The 17,013-nt window shown below is 33.8% G+C and overlaps 2 protein-coding genes across 2 annotated transcripts in view; both read right to left on the reverse strand.

The window, feature by feature from the left end:
• Nucleotides 1-1,117: 1,117 nt before the first annotated feature.
• Nucleotides 1,118-5,522, reverse strand: b3galt10.1 (beta-1,3-galactosyltransferase 10, tandem duplicate 1). Its single transcript, XM_073844914.1, has 2 exons — nt 5,485-5,522; nt 1,118-2,228 (listed from the first exon to the last, which is right to left on the reverse strand). Exons 1-2 carry the CDS (start codon nt 5,520-5,522, stop codon nt 1,118-1,120), a joined length of 1,149 nt encoding a protein of 382 aa, XP_073701015.1.
• A 277-nt stretch (nt 5,523-5,799) lies between these two features.
• glis2a (GLIS family zinc finger 2a) overlaps nt 5,800-17,013 on the reverse strand; it is a 28,357-nt gene continuing 17,143 nt past the window's right edge. The window contains exon 7 of the mRNA XM_073844108.1: nt 5,800-8,778. Coding sequence (XP_073700209.1) covers nt 8,147-8,778 — 632 coding nt within the window. The 3' untranslated portion in view covers nt 5,800-8,146. The remainder of the gene's footprint in view (nt 8,779-17,013) is intronic.

Below are 17,013 nucleotides of genomic sequence, written 5' to 3' on the forward strand. Positions count from 1 at the left end.
AAAATAGATGAGACAACGTGCCGTCTGAGATTTTACATTTGTAACATATTGAGGATACATTTGGGAAAATCTTATGTAATTTGGTCTTCGAATAATGAAGTCTATGAATAACTTTAAATTGGATCACACTATGCCTTGCTTTAATAGAGCTTTCATGAATTTCATTCATGACTCGCTAGACAGTTCTATACCAAGTTCCTTTTCCCATTCTTGCTTAATATGATCAGTGTTTACATTCACCTTTTCCAATAGTAAAGCATAAAAGAAAGAAACAGCTCCTCTTTCTATTGGACTGCGATTACATAGAATTTCCAGAGTTGGATGTGTAGTCATGTTTTCAAAAGCAGTGAAATGTTTCCTAGCAAAACCTCTAAAAAAATCTGTAGATAAAAGGTCATATTTTAATTTAAGTTGACTAAATGAGCAAAATTTATTATCAATATATAGATCTCTCATAGAAATGAAACCCTTTTGCTTCCATTTGGGATAACCAGGGGTAAAGGCATGGTTTTTACTAATTGGGATGTCCAAATATATATGTGGAAGATCCAAAAATGATTTAATCTGTTTCCAAATCTTTAGAGAGTTATTTATTACTATGTTTCCATTGTAAAACCTTGACTCAATTTGTGTTGGACTATTCAGTAAAGCCTTTAAAGATATCGTCCTACAAGAGGTTCCTTCTAACCAAACCCATTCTGGTATCTCCACTTTATTCTCTGGAGTTTGTCTCCACCAAGAAAGGAACTGTAAATTAGCAGCCCAGTAGTAACATCTGAAGGAAGGAAGACTGAATCCTCCTTCTGCTTTATTAACTTCTTGACTTACTACTGTACAACGTTTAAGGTTAAAAGTTAATTTTCAGATTCACTTATTACGAAATTATTTGGAGGATTAGAGGAGTTTAGACCAAAGCATCTTTCTCCATGCTAAGCAGAACCGGAAGTCCGGTTTTATTTAAAATCTTTGTGGACGGGCAGATGGTCCTAAATAGTTTATTTAAAGTTATTTGTTTTAGTCTTTAGTTCACTGATTGTGTCCGCCATAGTCTGTGCAGCATAACAGTCTTCTATAAATCAAATAAAGGTAACCACTTCCAATTCCAATTTGATTCCTTTTATGTGGGCCTCTTTACATCCTTCCAAATGTTTACTAGCTGCTGTGGAGATCCTAGGAGTGTCGTAATAACCCTGAGAAAATTCTCTCGCTTATATTGCCCCATATAGACTCTAAACTGTGAAGAGTCTGGGGGAGATGAGGGTTTAATGCCTAACTGTTTCAGACAAGCGCCCACATATGCGTCCTCATTGTTAAAGGCCTTTACTTTTTTGGAAGCCTCAACTATTTTTCCTGGAAGGTCATTGGAGAAAACATATCCCATTCCAAGCACATACGTAGGGTATTTTGGTTCAGGGTACAACTCCTCTGAGACATACCATTTAGATTTTTTGTTTCTGATAACAGGCCGGTTCCACATCAAATGGCCTGTGATGTAGTTCTGTCTGGGTGTGTTAGGTTTCAACAGGAGGCTCATCAGGTTCTCCACGTTTATGTACATGTCAGAATCAACCTTCATACTGTAATTCGCTTGAGGGCAACGAGTGGCCAACCAGTCCATGATCACCATCGTTTTTATGGTCAGATTGAAGTACGAATCCACGAAGTTGCTCTGCACTAAATCTCTGTGTTGTTGACTCTCTTCCTCCAGCTGCTGTTGAGCTTCGGATCCTCTAGTCAGACCCACCAAGAACAGAGTCAGCACTGCTTTTCCCTGGACTGAGCTCTCGTTCCCCCATGTGCTCCGGATGGCGTTACGAGCATTGACCTGATGAGGAGCCACAGGAACCATGAAGACCAGGAACGGATCATACTGACTGCATTTATCAGGTTCGTCCAGGATAAAATGATAGTTGCTTGGATGAGCCACATGATGCAATGAAATCTCAGTGGTTTGGCTAGGAATTTGTGGTGTAGGACTCTGTTGGATGCTGTTGGGTGCTAAAACTATTGTTCTATTTTCACTGGGTGACGGGTTCTCAATCACCGCAAAATAGGTGTGTGTTTTATTTAGCACTTTTTTATACCAGGTTACAGGAATCACAGCAGACTTGAGAGAGAATTCAGAGACGTAAGCAACGGCAGTCAATAGGAACGCCGATGTAAGTAGCAGAATGAATCCTGTTTTAACATCACACCTGAGTGGAGCTCGATCCGGACCCAAACTGCATCTCGGAGAGACCAAAAACAGTAAAGACATTCAATAAAAAAGAATTCAGTGATATAATTTATTTGTTGACACAAATAATGTAGAATGAATGAACATTCTTAAGTGTCAGTATTACCTTAGAACAGTTAAATTTATATGAAATATTAAAAACACCATAATTTACATAACCAATGGGAAAACATGGTAGAAACCGATAATCTTTTGTTTGTTTAAAATAAATATATTCATAATAACCGTCAGAACGAATATTTGCTTTCGAGAGAGAGAGAGAGAGAGAGAGAGAGAGAGAGAGAGAGAGAGAGAGAGAGAGAGAGAGAGAGAGACCGACCGTTTTCAACAAACTAAAACAAACTTAAGAATGCTAAAAACAGTTTGACACAGAATAGCCTACATTTTGGACAAACCGGTTTCAACAAACTAAAACAAACTTAAGAATGCTAAAAACAGTTTGACACAGAATAGCCTACATTTTGGACAAACCGGTTTCCTAGATTCAATAAGGCTTTCCAGCACTACACACGAGGAAGAGGATCGTTAGGATGAAGCGATTCACGAGAATTCAGAATTCAGAAAGAACCGGATGAGTGAATTTGAATGTTCCCTCAGCAGACGTTTAAAATAGTGATGTAAACTGGCGCGCTCCACCGCTACTCGGTTCGGACACAATTAACGTTGCTCGGCGAATTTTCACGTTCGAAATTCGGTCATTTTAGTAGACCGATTAAGGCACGTGCAGGGGGGGGGGGGGGGGGGGGGGGCGGAGGGTGCTTGAGCACCTGCCCTTTTTGGCTCCTAGTGATCAAAGTGCCCTTTTGTTAAGATTTGTTTTTTATGTAATAATATAAAAATAAAATATTTAAAAAAATATCGAATTCGCGACAGCCTGCCCAATCGAACTTTTAGTAAAATTAATTAATAATGTTTTAGCTGTAATAGAATGACCCTCGTCACGTGACGACCCCACCCGGAAGTTCAGGTCGATCCAATCATGTTTATAATATATATCTATGTTTATAGCGCAAAGGATGTGGCTGCTGGTAAGTGGTGTTTTCACCAGATTTAACGTTACTTATTATCATAAGAATGACGTGAAGGAAAGAGATTATGCATGAGTATTTATACTTTTTTATAGTTTGTGAATGTGTAGTCTGCTCTGAAATAGCTGCCGATAATGTTAATGTCGTCATGTAAAAAAAAAATCGTAAATCTATCGTAAAGGAGAGCGCTCCTGCAGGTCCTTATAAAAAGTTTTATATATGTTAAATAGTATAAGAAAAGACTTAATTATAATTTAGGAGGTCTTACATTTGGGGACGGAAAGACGAGAATCGCGATAGGGCTGGATAAAACTTCAGAAGGCAATGATGTCATTGAATAAATATGCACGCTGCACGTTTCAAAGTCAAAACGCGGCACTGATGTCTTTATATGAATGAATCTGAAGGGAACCGACTGTCCTCAGAAACGTGTCGTTTGCATTTTCATTTCATGTCTGATAAAACTGCGTTAATGCTGCTGCTTTGTGTTCAGCCGTTCCCATGGAAACCGTAGTATTTCAGCGCTCCTAAAGCGCCCCCTTGTGACTGAGAATGAATTCTTATTTCCACATTTTTCAGATCTTTATGGTCAAATTATTGCAATTATCGACCTAGTTTTTATGCAGCAAACACAGAGTTGTAAATGTGAAAGATGTTAATGTGCCTTCTAAAAATCTTAACAATTAAGACAGTACTATTTATTTTTTAAATAAAATATAATAAATTATAAACTCGATTCACTGTATCCCTTTTAATGGTGTAGGCTGACATTCCATTGTACAATATATTTTGTTTTTGTGTGAACCTGTATCTGAATTATAAATCATGCCATTTTATGCCTTAATATTCTACCGTCTACAATCTTACAATACAATGCATCAGGGGCCACAGATATTTTCAATAGTGACCACACAGAGTTTAATATAATAGCTGTTCTTTATTATTGTGTTAAACAGAGACAATTTAATACACAACAATTGTTAATCAAAATTAAAAGGTCCAAAGAAAATATTTTTTAATCTTTTAAACATCAAAATGGTCTTTTATGTTCCATTTCTTTCTCAGAACTACTTCACAGCATTGGCTGCTAGAAGCCTCTGTAATGATGTACTGATGTTTTGAGCACAGCCCTATTTAGAGAGCCCCTTTTATAGTGATAAAAATATTACTAATTCTATTGTTTGAGTCCTGAACTAAACATAAATGCAATTAAAACTTTGAATAATGCATTATTTGACTTATTAATGACATTGTTACTTATTAGTAACTGGATGCCTACAATGAGGTGATGGACCCGAGGGGCTCTTAAATGCCTTGTTCCAGGTGCCCTTTTTATACTTTGAGCACCTGCCCCTTTAAAGGTCTCTGCACGGCCCTGGACCGATTTGGAGTAGATGTCACAGTTACGTCACTTGCAGTTGCACGCACATTGTGGTGGCAGAAAAACACTGGTAGTGGAGGGAAACGGGAAGAATCCACAGAATAAGAGATAAAATGTATCGTTGTGCCTTTGAAGTTTTGGAATACATAGCCTTTCATTTTTATAGAATGCTGTCATCAAAAAACAGCAGACGTTTAAACAGACAGACTAATGGATGAAAACCAGCTATGGATACTCTACTTTTAAAACATACATTTGATTTAAACAAGGTCTACATAATATTCACATATGTAGTCCATATAGGGAACATTATAGTAGCCCTACAGTTACAGCATGAAATGCCATAATTTCTGTCAGTGAGGATCAAATATTTGTTTTCCTCTCTGTACGACTCGTCAGCTCTAGCATTCTGCCCACTTCAAATCAAACAGAGATGAGATCAGACAATTTTAATGCATACCAGCCAGCCAATCAGAATAAAGTATTTAGACAAACCTAGGTATAAAATGATAGAATGTGTAGCCTCCCTGTAGCATATCTTAAAATGTCACTTTGGACAAAAATGTGTAAACACTAAGAAGAAGGAACGATCTGTTTGTAGTCTTTTGCGTCACACAAAGTTTCAAATATATCTAAATTAAATTACTAAATACATTTGTAATAGTTTTACAAAACAAAGCAGGTTACATTTATGTTTTTGTACACTAAACTTCCTTGAATGAGTCTAGTTATGAGCTGTGATCAGTTCAGCCTATTTTCATATCTATGCAGTTGCATTTATATATATATATATAGTTTTGTTTTAAATCATAGAAGACAAAAAGCAAGTGTGAGCTCACCTCTTCCATCCCTTTCTGTTAAAGAGATTCGGCTCCATGTCTTGGTGTGTGTGCATCTGGATTCAGGGCAATCAATGGCCCTTTTAGCCAAAAACCTGAGAGATAAAGCAGCTGAAGAATTACAGGTGGCTCCGCCCCCTCCCACCTCACACAGGTGTTCACTTAGGATGGGGGCTGGGCTAGTTTTTATGGTTTTATGGCTTTCAAAGCTAAACATTTTTTTTTGTCAGTTGTAATATTAAAATGCACAATAGGCTTTAGCTATTCAAACAATTTGTAAAGAAGCCTGTAAAGATAAAATAACACTGTACACACTTTAGTCATTGCACTCTTTATTGGACTTATGCGTCATAGTCCTCTATTTCATAATTTTCATTCCGGTCACATTGACAGACGTCCTGTGGTATGGTAAGACATTAGCATTAGCTCAACTTCATGAGGCTTTAGCCTCAACGTCAGGAAAACGTGTAAAAAAAACATTTACGATAGAAGCCTATTGAACTAAATCTGGTAAAATATTCATACATGAACTGACAATATACATCCAAATGTATTTCATACATTGTATTTCGTCAATAACGACCTCACAATATAAGGCACTTGGTATTGGTAAAAATTCGATAAAATATCCTGTGCAAATATAGTTCATTACAATACTCGAGCTGACCGTGACAGGCCATAGTCTTAGCGTTTATCCATTATGCATGGCAGATAACAAATCAGAGCTATACAACATTACATATGCGGTTCCCGGTGCAAACGAGAAAGGTCAGCCATGCATAAAGGTTTACCAATCTGAAGTAAATAATGGATAACAAATAGTGGAGTCCAAGTGGACTCATGTCATCATATGACACAGTCAATGTCTCGTCTTCGAAAAACGTACAAAACATAAAGCGGCACCATTAAATGGCTAATAATGAAAACACAAGCTGATGATTGCTTATAGCAATCAGGGTGCACATCTTTGCTGAATTCGCTAAAATGTAACTTCGTATTTAACTGTACGTCCCGAATTAGGTACTTCTTGGTTGTGAGAAATATGACACACATCTGCTTTAACAACTGGTTGGTTTTATAAACACTACAATATGAACCATAAGAGATTTCTACTTTTAAAAGTAATCTTAAAATGAATATAGATTTGTTCATACTTACATTACTATGCTGTGATGTCTATGTTCACTTGTAGCATTTAAAACTACAGATTTTTTGTTTTATCAAATGAACGTGTTTAGCCTATTCATCGCCCTCTAGTTGTCAAACACAGGTTATTATTTTAGTAGACATTTATTATAATTCTTAGGATGTGTGTCGTATGTATGCTTTTCATAGCACATCCTGTTCTCTGTTTGGTCACTGTCAATACTTTCCAGAAGATTATCAGATAAATCAAAATCGAAAGCATACTATAAATGATGAAGCAACAACTTATCTGAATTTCTTGTCTGACATCAAATTGCGTATATTCTAATGTCTTTAATGACACAATAATTAGCATTGTACACAGATGGTGCATCATTATTGTCCAATGGGTCAGGATGTACTGAAAAAAATCAATATTTGAATTCTCTTTGTTTTGCCTAATTAAACACTCTTATCATACTCTCCAAGATGATTCCCCTAAAAGCCAGCACCTCAACAACTAATATTTACAATTCCTTAAACTTGAGTACTGATGGCTCGTTCAAACCAGGAACAATGACTATATGTGACCCTGGACCACAAAACCAGTCTTAAGTCGCTGGGGTATGTTTGTAGCAATAGCCAAAAATACATTGCATGGGTCAAAATTATTGATTTTTCTTTTATGCCAAAAATCATTAGGAAATTAAGTAAAGATCATGTTCCATGAAGATTTTTTGTAAAATTCCTACTGTAAATGTATCAAAATGTAATTTTTGATTAGTAATATGCATTGTTAAGAACCTAATTTGGACAACTTTAAAGGTGATTTTCTCAGGATTTTGATTTTTTTGCACCCTCAGATTTTCAAATAGATGTATCTCGGCCAAATATTGTCCTATCCTAATAAACCATACACCAATAGAAAGCTTATTTACTGAGCTTTCATATTATATATACATCTCAGTTTTGTAAAATTTAACCTTATGACTGGTTTTGTGGTCCAGGGTCACATATTAGATTCTGTTCATTATAAAGTTGTTTGTTGCTTTAAATGCTCAAGCTTTTTAAAGTCGGGTGGTTTCTGATTGGCTGTCAATGTTTCATTAGCTGGAAAAACTGATTGTTTTTCTTATTCTCATACACAAAGTCTGGTCTGAAAACAAAACTGAAAATTCTGGACGCTCTGAATACAAAACCAACATCAAAACTGAAAATTTCAGTGCACCCGTAATCAGAATGATTATTAAACCATTATAGTTATTGTAATCAGTGTGAACAACCCTTAAGGCCTTGTCTAGAATCAAAATAAGCTGTTTTTGGCGTATCTGAATCAAACCAGTATACCTTTTGTAGTGTGAACAGAAAACAAACAAACCGGTTTCGCACCACATTCATTAACAATTGAAAATCCAATTTAAATCTCTCAACAGTCATTTTTTCCAAGTAGCTTTTTCAGGACGTAACATAATAGATCTGATTTCATAGCTTACATTGGAAATCCAAATCAGATTGGTGTGCAGTGTGAATAGTGTCTTTACGTGGTTGCCACCTGTTTCAAGAACAGCATGCCTGGAGGGATCACGACCCATGAGTGAGGGCCACGTCCCGCTCCCATCCTGCCTTCATCTTCATCATCAACATCATCCTCTTCCTCAGCTCTTTCAGCTGGACCCCCGCCGAGACCGAATGGCGGCAGCAACAGGGGGTGCAGGATAGGCACCTTCCCAAGCCCAAGAGCACCAGAGCTGGGGTACAGCACCGGCCCGGCTCCTAAAAGCGGACTGAGCCGGGACAGATCCAGAGGGTGACCGCTAAGCGGACCAGCGAAGGCGTGAGCCCCGAATAAGCTCGTCGCTGCACCCGGTAGAATAAAACGAGCCGCTCCTGGGTAAGATCGATCCATCCGTCGGGCATCCACCAATGAGGCACCATCTGATTCCAGCCTGTTTGTTCTAGGCGAGGCGGCGCGTTCCTGCACCACAGCGTGTCCGTGTGCCTTGATGTGTTTGCGGAGAGAGCTGGGGTCGGTGTAGCGCTTCAGACAACCCACCATTTTGCAGCAGTAGGGTTTGTCCACGTAGTGTGTGCGCGTGTGTTTGAAGCGGTCGCTGGAGTTCGAGTAGCGCTTGTTGCAGCCTTCGTAAGGACAGATGTACGGCTTCTCGCCTGAGAGGGCACAAGAGCAAGAGATAATCAAAGGCTGTACTAGAGGAATGCAGGGGTCGAGACAGCTGAGGTCAGACAGTCACAACCAGATAGCACAGGCCTGTAGAGACTTGTCATTTTGTGTGGGAAAATTTGGATGTGTGTCAGTGTTAGAGGTTTTTTTTTTGTGTGTGTGTGTGTGTGTGTGTGTGTGTCAAAAGTAATGTTATTTTGGTATTAAGTTCACATTTACATAAAAAACATAATACATGTCAAAAGGCCAGTTCACAAGAAACAATAACTATAATAACAAAAAATAAAGAATAGTAAGTCCACACCACAGCTATATTGCTAAATATATTGCTATATACCTAAAAAGTTATGAAATATATGCTTACAAACACTGTTGGGGAGTATTACTTTAAAAAGTCATGCATTACAATATAATACAATAAGTAATGCGTTACTCCATAAAAAGTAACTAATTTAGGGTAGTAACTAAATACGTGCTTATAATCAGTGCTAGGGAAAGTTACTTTTAAAAGTAATGCATTAAAATATTGCGTTATTCCAAAAAAAGTAACTAGTTTAGTTACCTAAATATATGCTATTAATGTGTTTTAGGGAAAATTACTTTTAAAAGTAATGTGTCACAATATTGCATTACTCCAAAACAGTAACTAGTTACCTAAAAAATAACTAAATATATGCTATTAATGTGTTTTAGGGAAAGTAACTTTTAAAAGTCATGCGTTACAATATTGCATTACTCCAAAACAGTAACTAGTTACCTAAAAAGTAACTAAATATATGCTATTAATGTGTTTTAGTGAAAGTTACTTTTAAAAGTAATGCATTACAATATTGCGTTATTCCAAAAAAAGTAACTAGTTTAGTTACCTAAAAAGTTACTAAATATATGCTATGAATGTGTTTTAGGGAAAGTAACTTTTAAAAGTCATACGTTACAATATTGCAGTACTCCAAAAAAAAGTAACTAGTTACCTAAAAAGTAACTAAATATATGCTTATAATGTGTTTTAGGGAAAGTTACTTTTAAAAGTAATGCATTGCAATATTGCGTTATTCCAAAAAAAGTAACTAGTTTAGTTACCTAAAAAATAACTAAATATATGCTATTAATGTGTTTTAGGGAAAGTTACTTTTAAAAGTCATGCGTTACAATATTGCATTACTCCAAAAAAGTAACTAGTTACCTAAAAAGTAACTAAATATATGCTATTAATGTGTTTTAGGGAAAGTTACTTTTAAAAGTAATGCATTACAATATTGCGTTATTCCAAAAAAAAGTAACTAGTTTAGTTACCTAAAAAGTAACTAAATATATGCTATTAATGTGTTTTAGGGAAAGTAACTTTTAAAAGTCATGCGTTACAATATTGCAGTACTCCAAAAAAAAAGTAACTAGTTACCTAAAAAGTAACTAAATATATGATTATAATGTGTTTTAGGGAAAGTTACTTTTAAAAGTAATGCATTGCAATATTGCGTTATTCCAAAAAAAGTAACTAGTTTAGTTACCTAAAAATAACTAAATATATGCTATTAATGTGTTTTAGGGAAAGTAACTTTTAAAAGTCATGCGTTACAATATTGCGTTATTCTAAAAAAAAGTAACTAGTTTAGTTACCTAAAAAATAACTAAATATATGCTATTAATGTGTTTTAGGGAAAGTAACTTTTAAAAGTCATGCGTTACAATATTGCAGTACTCCAAAAAAAGTAACTAGTTACCTAAAAAGTAACTAAATATATGCTTATAATGTGTTTTAGGGAAAGTTACTTTTAAAAGTAATGCATTACAATATTGCGTTATTCCAAAAAAAAGTAACTAGTTTAGTTACCTAAAAAGTAACTAAATATATGCTATGAATGTGTTTTAGGGAAAGTAACTTTTAAAAGTCATGTGTTACAATATTGCATTACTCCAAAACAGTAACTAGTTACCTAAAAAGTAACTAAACATATGCTATTAATGTGTTTTAGTGAAAGTTACTTTTAAAAGTAATACATTACAATATTGCGTTATTCCAAAAAAAGTAACTAGTTTAGTTACCTAAAAAGTTACTAAATATATGCTATGAATGTGTTTTAGGGAAAGTAACTTGTAAAAGTCATGCGTTACAATATTGCAGTACTCCAAAAAAAAAGTAACTAGTTACCTAAAAAGTAACTAAATATATGCTTATAATGTGTTTTAGGGAAAGTTACTTTTAAAAGTAATGCATTGCAATATTGCGTTATTCCAAAAAAAGTAACTAGTTTAGTTACCTAAAAAATAACTAAATATATGCTATTAATGTGTTTTAGGGAAAGTAACTTTTAAAAGTCATGTGTTACAATATTGCATTACTCCAAAAAAGTAACTAGTTACCTAAAAAGTAACTAAATATATGCTTATAATGTGTTTTAGGGAAAGTTACTTTTAAAAGTAATGCATTACAATATTGCGTTATTCCAAAAAAAAGTAACTAGTTTAGTTACCTAAAAAGTAACTAAATATATGCTATTAATGTGTTTTAGGGAAAGTAACTTTTAAAAGTCATGCGTTACAATATTGCGTTATTCCAAAAAAAGTAACTAGTTTAGTTACCTAAAAAGTAACTAAATATATGCTATGAATGTGTTTAAGGGAAAGTAACTTTTAAAAGTCATGCGTTACAATATTGCATTACTCCAAAACAGTAACTAGTTACCTAAAAAGTAACTAAATATATGCTATTAATGTGTTTTAGGGAAAGTTACTTTTAAAAGTAATGCATTGCAATATTGCGTTATTCCAAAAAAAGTAACTAGTTTAGTTACCTAAAAAATAACTAAATATATGCTATTAATGTGTTTTAGGGAAAGTAACTTTTAAAAGTCATGCGTTACAATATTGCATTACTCCAAAAAAGTAACTAGTTACCTAAAAAGTAACTAAATATATGCTATTAATGTGTTTTAGTGAAAGTTACTTTTAAAAGTAATGCATTACAATATTGCGTTATTCCAAAAAAAAAGTAACTAGTTTAGTTACCTAAAAAGTGACTAAATATATGCTATTAATGTGTTTTAGGGAAAGTAACTTTTAAAAGTCATGCGTTACAATATTGCATTACTCCAAAAAAGTAACTAGTTACCTAAAAAGTAACTAAATATATGCTTATAATGTGTTTTAGGGAAAGTTACTTTTAAAAGTAATGCATTACAATATTGCGTTATTCCAAAAAAAAGTAACTAGTTTAGTTACCTAAAAAGTAACTAAATATATGCTATTAATGTGTTTTAGGGAAAGTAACTTTTAAAAGTCATGCGTTACAATATTGCGTTATTCTAAAAAAAAGTAACTAGTTTAGTTACCTAAAAAATAACTAAATATATGCTATTAATGTGTTTTAGGGAAAGTAACTTTTAAAAGTCATGCGTTACAATATTGCAGTACTCCAAAAAAAGTAACTAGTTACCTAAAAAGTAACTAAATATATGCTTATAATGTGTTTTAGGGAAAGTTACTTTTAAAAGTAATGCATTACAATATTGCGTTATTCCAAAAAAAAGTAACTAGTTTAGTTACCTAAAAAGTAACTAAATATATGCTATGAATGTGTTTTAGGGAAAGTAACTTTTAAAAGTCATGTGTTACAATATTGCATTACTCCAAAACAGTAACTAGTTACCTAAAAAGTAACTAAACATATGCTATTAATGTGTTTTAGTGAAAGTTACTTTTAAAAGTAATACATTACAATATTGCGTTATTCCAAAAAAAGTAACTAGTTTAGTTACCCAAAAAGTTACTAAATATATGCTATGAATGTGTTTTAGGGAAAGTAACTTGTAAAAGTCATGCGTTACAATATTGCAGTACTCCAAAAAAAAAGTAACTAGTTACCTAAAAAGTAACTAAATATATGCTTATAATGTGTTTTAGGGAAAGTTACTTTTAAAAGTAATGCATTGCAATATTGCGTTATTCCAAAAAAAGTAACTAGTTTAGTTACCTAAAAAATAACTAAATATATGCTATTAATGTGTTTTAGGGAAAGTAACTTTTAAAAGTCATGTGTTACAATATTGCATTACTCCAAAAAAGTAACTAGTTACCTAAAAAGTAACTAAATATATGCTTATAATGTGTTTTAGGGAAAGTTACTTTTAAAAGTAATGCATTACAATATTGCGTTATTCCAAAAAAAAGTAACTAGTTTAGTTACCTAAAAAGTAACTAAATATATGCTATTAATGTGTTTTAGGGAAAGTAACTTTTAAAAGTCATGCGTTACAATATTGCGTTATTCCAAAAAAAGTAACTAGTTTAGTTACCTAAAAAGTAACTAAATATATGCTATGAATGTGTTTAAGGGAAAGTAACTTTTAAAAGTCATGCGTTACAATATTGCATTACTCCAAAACAGTAACTAGTTACCTAAAAAGTAACTAAATATATGCTATTAATGTGTTTTAGGGAAAGTTACTTTTAAAAGTAATGCATTGCAATATTGCGTTATTCCAAAAAAAGTAACTAGTTTAGTTACCTAAAAAATAACTAAATATATGCTATTAATGTGTTTTAGGGAAAGTAACTTTTAAAAGTCATGCGTTACAATATTGCATTACTCCAAAAAAGTAACTAGTTACCTAAAAAGTAACTAAATATATGCTATTAATGTGTTTTAGTGAAAGTTACTTTTAAAAGTAATGCATTACAATATTGCGTTATTCCAAAAAAAAGTAACTAGTTTAGTTACCTAAAAAGTGACTAAATATATGCTATTAATGTGTTTTAGGGAAAGTAACTTTTAAAAGTCATGCGTTACAATATTGCATTACTCCAAAAAAGTAACTAGTTACCTAAAAAGTAACTAAATATATGCTTATAATGTGTTTTAGGGAAAGTTACTTTTAAAAGTAATGCATTACAATATTGCGTTATTCCAAAAAAAGTAACTAGTTTAGTTACCTAAAAAGTAACTAAATATATGCTATTAATGTGTTTTAGGGAAAGTAACTTTTAAAAGTCATGCGTTACAATATTGCAGTACTCCAAAAAAAGTAACTAGTTACCTAAAAAGTAACTAAATATATGCTATGAATGTGTTTTAGGGAAAGTAACTTTTAAAAGTAATGCATTACAATATTGCGTTATTCCAAAAAAAGTAACTAGTTTAGTTACCTAAAAAGTTACTAAATGCTATGAATGTGTTTTAGGGAAAGTAACTTTTAAAAGTCATGCGTTACAATATTGCAGTACTCCAAAACAGTAACTAGTTACCTAAAAGTAACTAAATATATGCTATGAATGTGTTTTAGGGAAAGTAACTTTTAAAAGTAATGCATTACAATATTGCGTTATTCCAAAAAAAGTAACTAGTTTAGTTACCTAAAAAGTTACTAAATATATGCTATGAATGTGTTTTAGGGAAAGTAACTTTTAAAAGTCATGCGTTACAATATTGCATTACTCCAAAAAAGTAACTAGTTACCTAAAAAGTAACTAAATATATGCTATTAATGTGTTTTAGGGAAAGTAACTTTTAAAAGTCATGCGTTACAATATTGCATTATTCCAAAAAAAGTAACTAGTTTAGTTACCTAAAAAGTAACTAAATATATGCTATTAATGTGTTTTAGGGAAAGTTACTTTTAAAAGTAATGCATTACAATATTGCGTTATTCCAAAAAAAAGTAACTAGTTTAGTTACCTAAAAAGTAACTAAATATATATATTGTTCTGTTTCATGTTAAACCGTACTTTTATTTTGACAGGTTGCCGTGAAGTTTCTGTGTGTAAAGTATGATATGATGCTAGTTTTCTCAAATGAAACGGTAAAAGTGACACTGACAGTAGCTTTGGAGATTGAGTCTGTTCATTTGAGATGCAAATGCCAAAAATTAACGGGAGCATCACGCGTGCAGTAAAAAAAAAACGCGTCTCTGCCATTCTAACATACAGAGGCAAACCGTACATGCAGGATTTATATTAAAACGGTCTTTTTGTATTTCAGTTTTCACAGACACTAGTCCATATCGCGATTTGAATTAAGTGACAGACCAGCTTTTGATTTATCAATAAAAAAATCGAGGAATTTACGTGGCATTCCGCGCTATAGTAAATTCGGTTTTTATGAATGGAGTCCGCGATCCAGTCCGTGTTTTCTTGGAGGAGACATTGTAAACGCGCCCCCCTAAGATAATGGTAGGGAAAACACTGGGATATTTAGAAATATACTTGCCTACATTTCAGAAATTCAGGTACCCTATAGGTAGGTAGACCTTCTGTAAAAGCATTGAGGTGATACTTGAGGCTCGATGTGCTGCGGTGATATGCGCATTCCTTTGGCTGTATCCGAAATCGCCCCCTATACCCTCATTCACTATTCCCTACATTAGTCCACTCGTACAGTTCACTTGAAGGAGTGAATGAAAACGAGTGAGTGAATTCGGACACTAAGTGCACCGGAAGGACTGCCGCTTTTGCATAGTATTGCTTACTGTTTAACAATCATTTAAAACGGACAGTTCGAGTAGTAAGATTAAAGGATTTATCTTGAACTATGTCAAGGAGTTTATGTATAAACCTTGGTTAAACAATTTAATAATCAATTTACAACAAATTTGTACCTGTGTTGTACGCTGCATTACGCAATGGACGAGCGCGTTGTAAAATGAACAGATGGATGATTCAGCTGCGGGCGCCATCGTCTGGAGAGACGCGGGAATTCAGTCGGCGCGCGACTCTCACAGTGCATTATGGGTTATTTCTAGCTGTTGAGCGTACATCGGTTGTACACTCGTTTTTGCGGTGCATTGTGGGATTGAATGAGTGCACTCGAGAACGTCCACTATGGTTTCGAACACCACTTAAATTGGCTGTCCCCTCAAATAGTGCCCTATTTGAGGGTATAGGGGGCGATTTCGGATACAGCCTTTGGGCAAATTCCAAATGGAAGTGCGCATCCCTACGCCCTACTCCCTCCGAAGGGCAGATCCCTTTGAAGTGAGTTCTTTTAAGGGAGTAGGGCATTTCTGTCTCTTTTAACCGTTTGGAACTCCCTTGGCGAAGGGAATGACTGACGAAATGTTACCTTGACAACGCTGCGCAAACGTGATCACTAACGGAAATCACTTCCGTGAAGTGACCATGGAATGTTCCCTTCGCTAACGGCCTTCTGGAAGGGCCCTTCGTGAAGGGATTAAGTTGCTCACTTTCGTTTGGAACGTCCCTACAAATGGCGTCCCCTTCTAGAAGTGCCCTTGAAGGGCGCAAAATAGCCGTTTGGAATTCGCCCTTTGTCTAAACGCTAGTTGGTGCTCCAGTATAATCGGTCCGCTGAAACTCATCCAGTGAGAAACGTTCCGCGGTGCAAAATTAAGTGCGATTAAAATGCGTTAAAAAAATTTAACGCGTTATTTTTGTGTAATTAATTAATCTTAATTAACGCGTTAAAGTCCCGGCCCTAAACTAAATATATGCTTATAATGTGTTTTAAGGAAAGTAACTTTTAAAAGTCATGCGTTACAATATTGCCTTATTCCAAAAAAAGTAACTAGTTTAGTTACCTAAAAAGTAACTAAATATATGCTTATAATGTGTTTTAGGGAAAGTAACTTTTAAAAGTCATGCGTTACAATATTGCGTTATTCCAAAAAAAGTAACTAGTTTAGTTACCTAAAAAGTAACTAAATATATGCTTAGAATTTGTTTTGGGAAAAGTTACTTTTTACAGTCATGCGTTACAATATTGCATTACTCTATAAAAAGTAACTAATTTAGTTACCTAAACAGTAACTAAATATTTGATTATAATCAGTGTTGGGAAAAGTTACTTTTAAAAGTCATGCGTTACAATATTGCGTTACTCCATAATAACTAATTTTGCTCAGTTACCTAAAAAGTAATTAATTGCCTCACTAAGTGACAACTAAGAAACACAATTAGCTACTTTTTAGAGAAAGTAATGTGTTTTGTTACTTTTTCTGGGCTGGACTTGCTTGTTTGTTTTTGATTAAAAAAAAAAAAAAAAAAAATATATATATATATATATATATATATTTTTTTTTTTTTTTTTTTTTTTTTTGGCAAATGTCAATAAAAAGTCAATCAATGGGAAAAACAAAGTAACTAGTGTTACTTTGAAAAAGTAACTGATATAAGTTAAAAAGTAATGCGTTACTTTACTATTTACTTGGAAAAGTAATCTGATTATGTTACTTGTAATGTCTTACCCCAAACACTGTAGGTGTGGATGCTAA

Source organism: Garra rufa, chromosome 7 (assembly GCF_049309525.1).
Source record: "Garra rufa chromosome 7, GarRuf1.0, whole genome shotgun sequence".
NCBI lineage: Eukaryota > Metazoa > Chordata > Actinopteri > Cypriniformes > Cyprinidae > Garra > Garra rufa.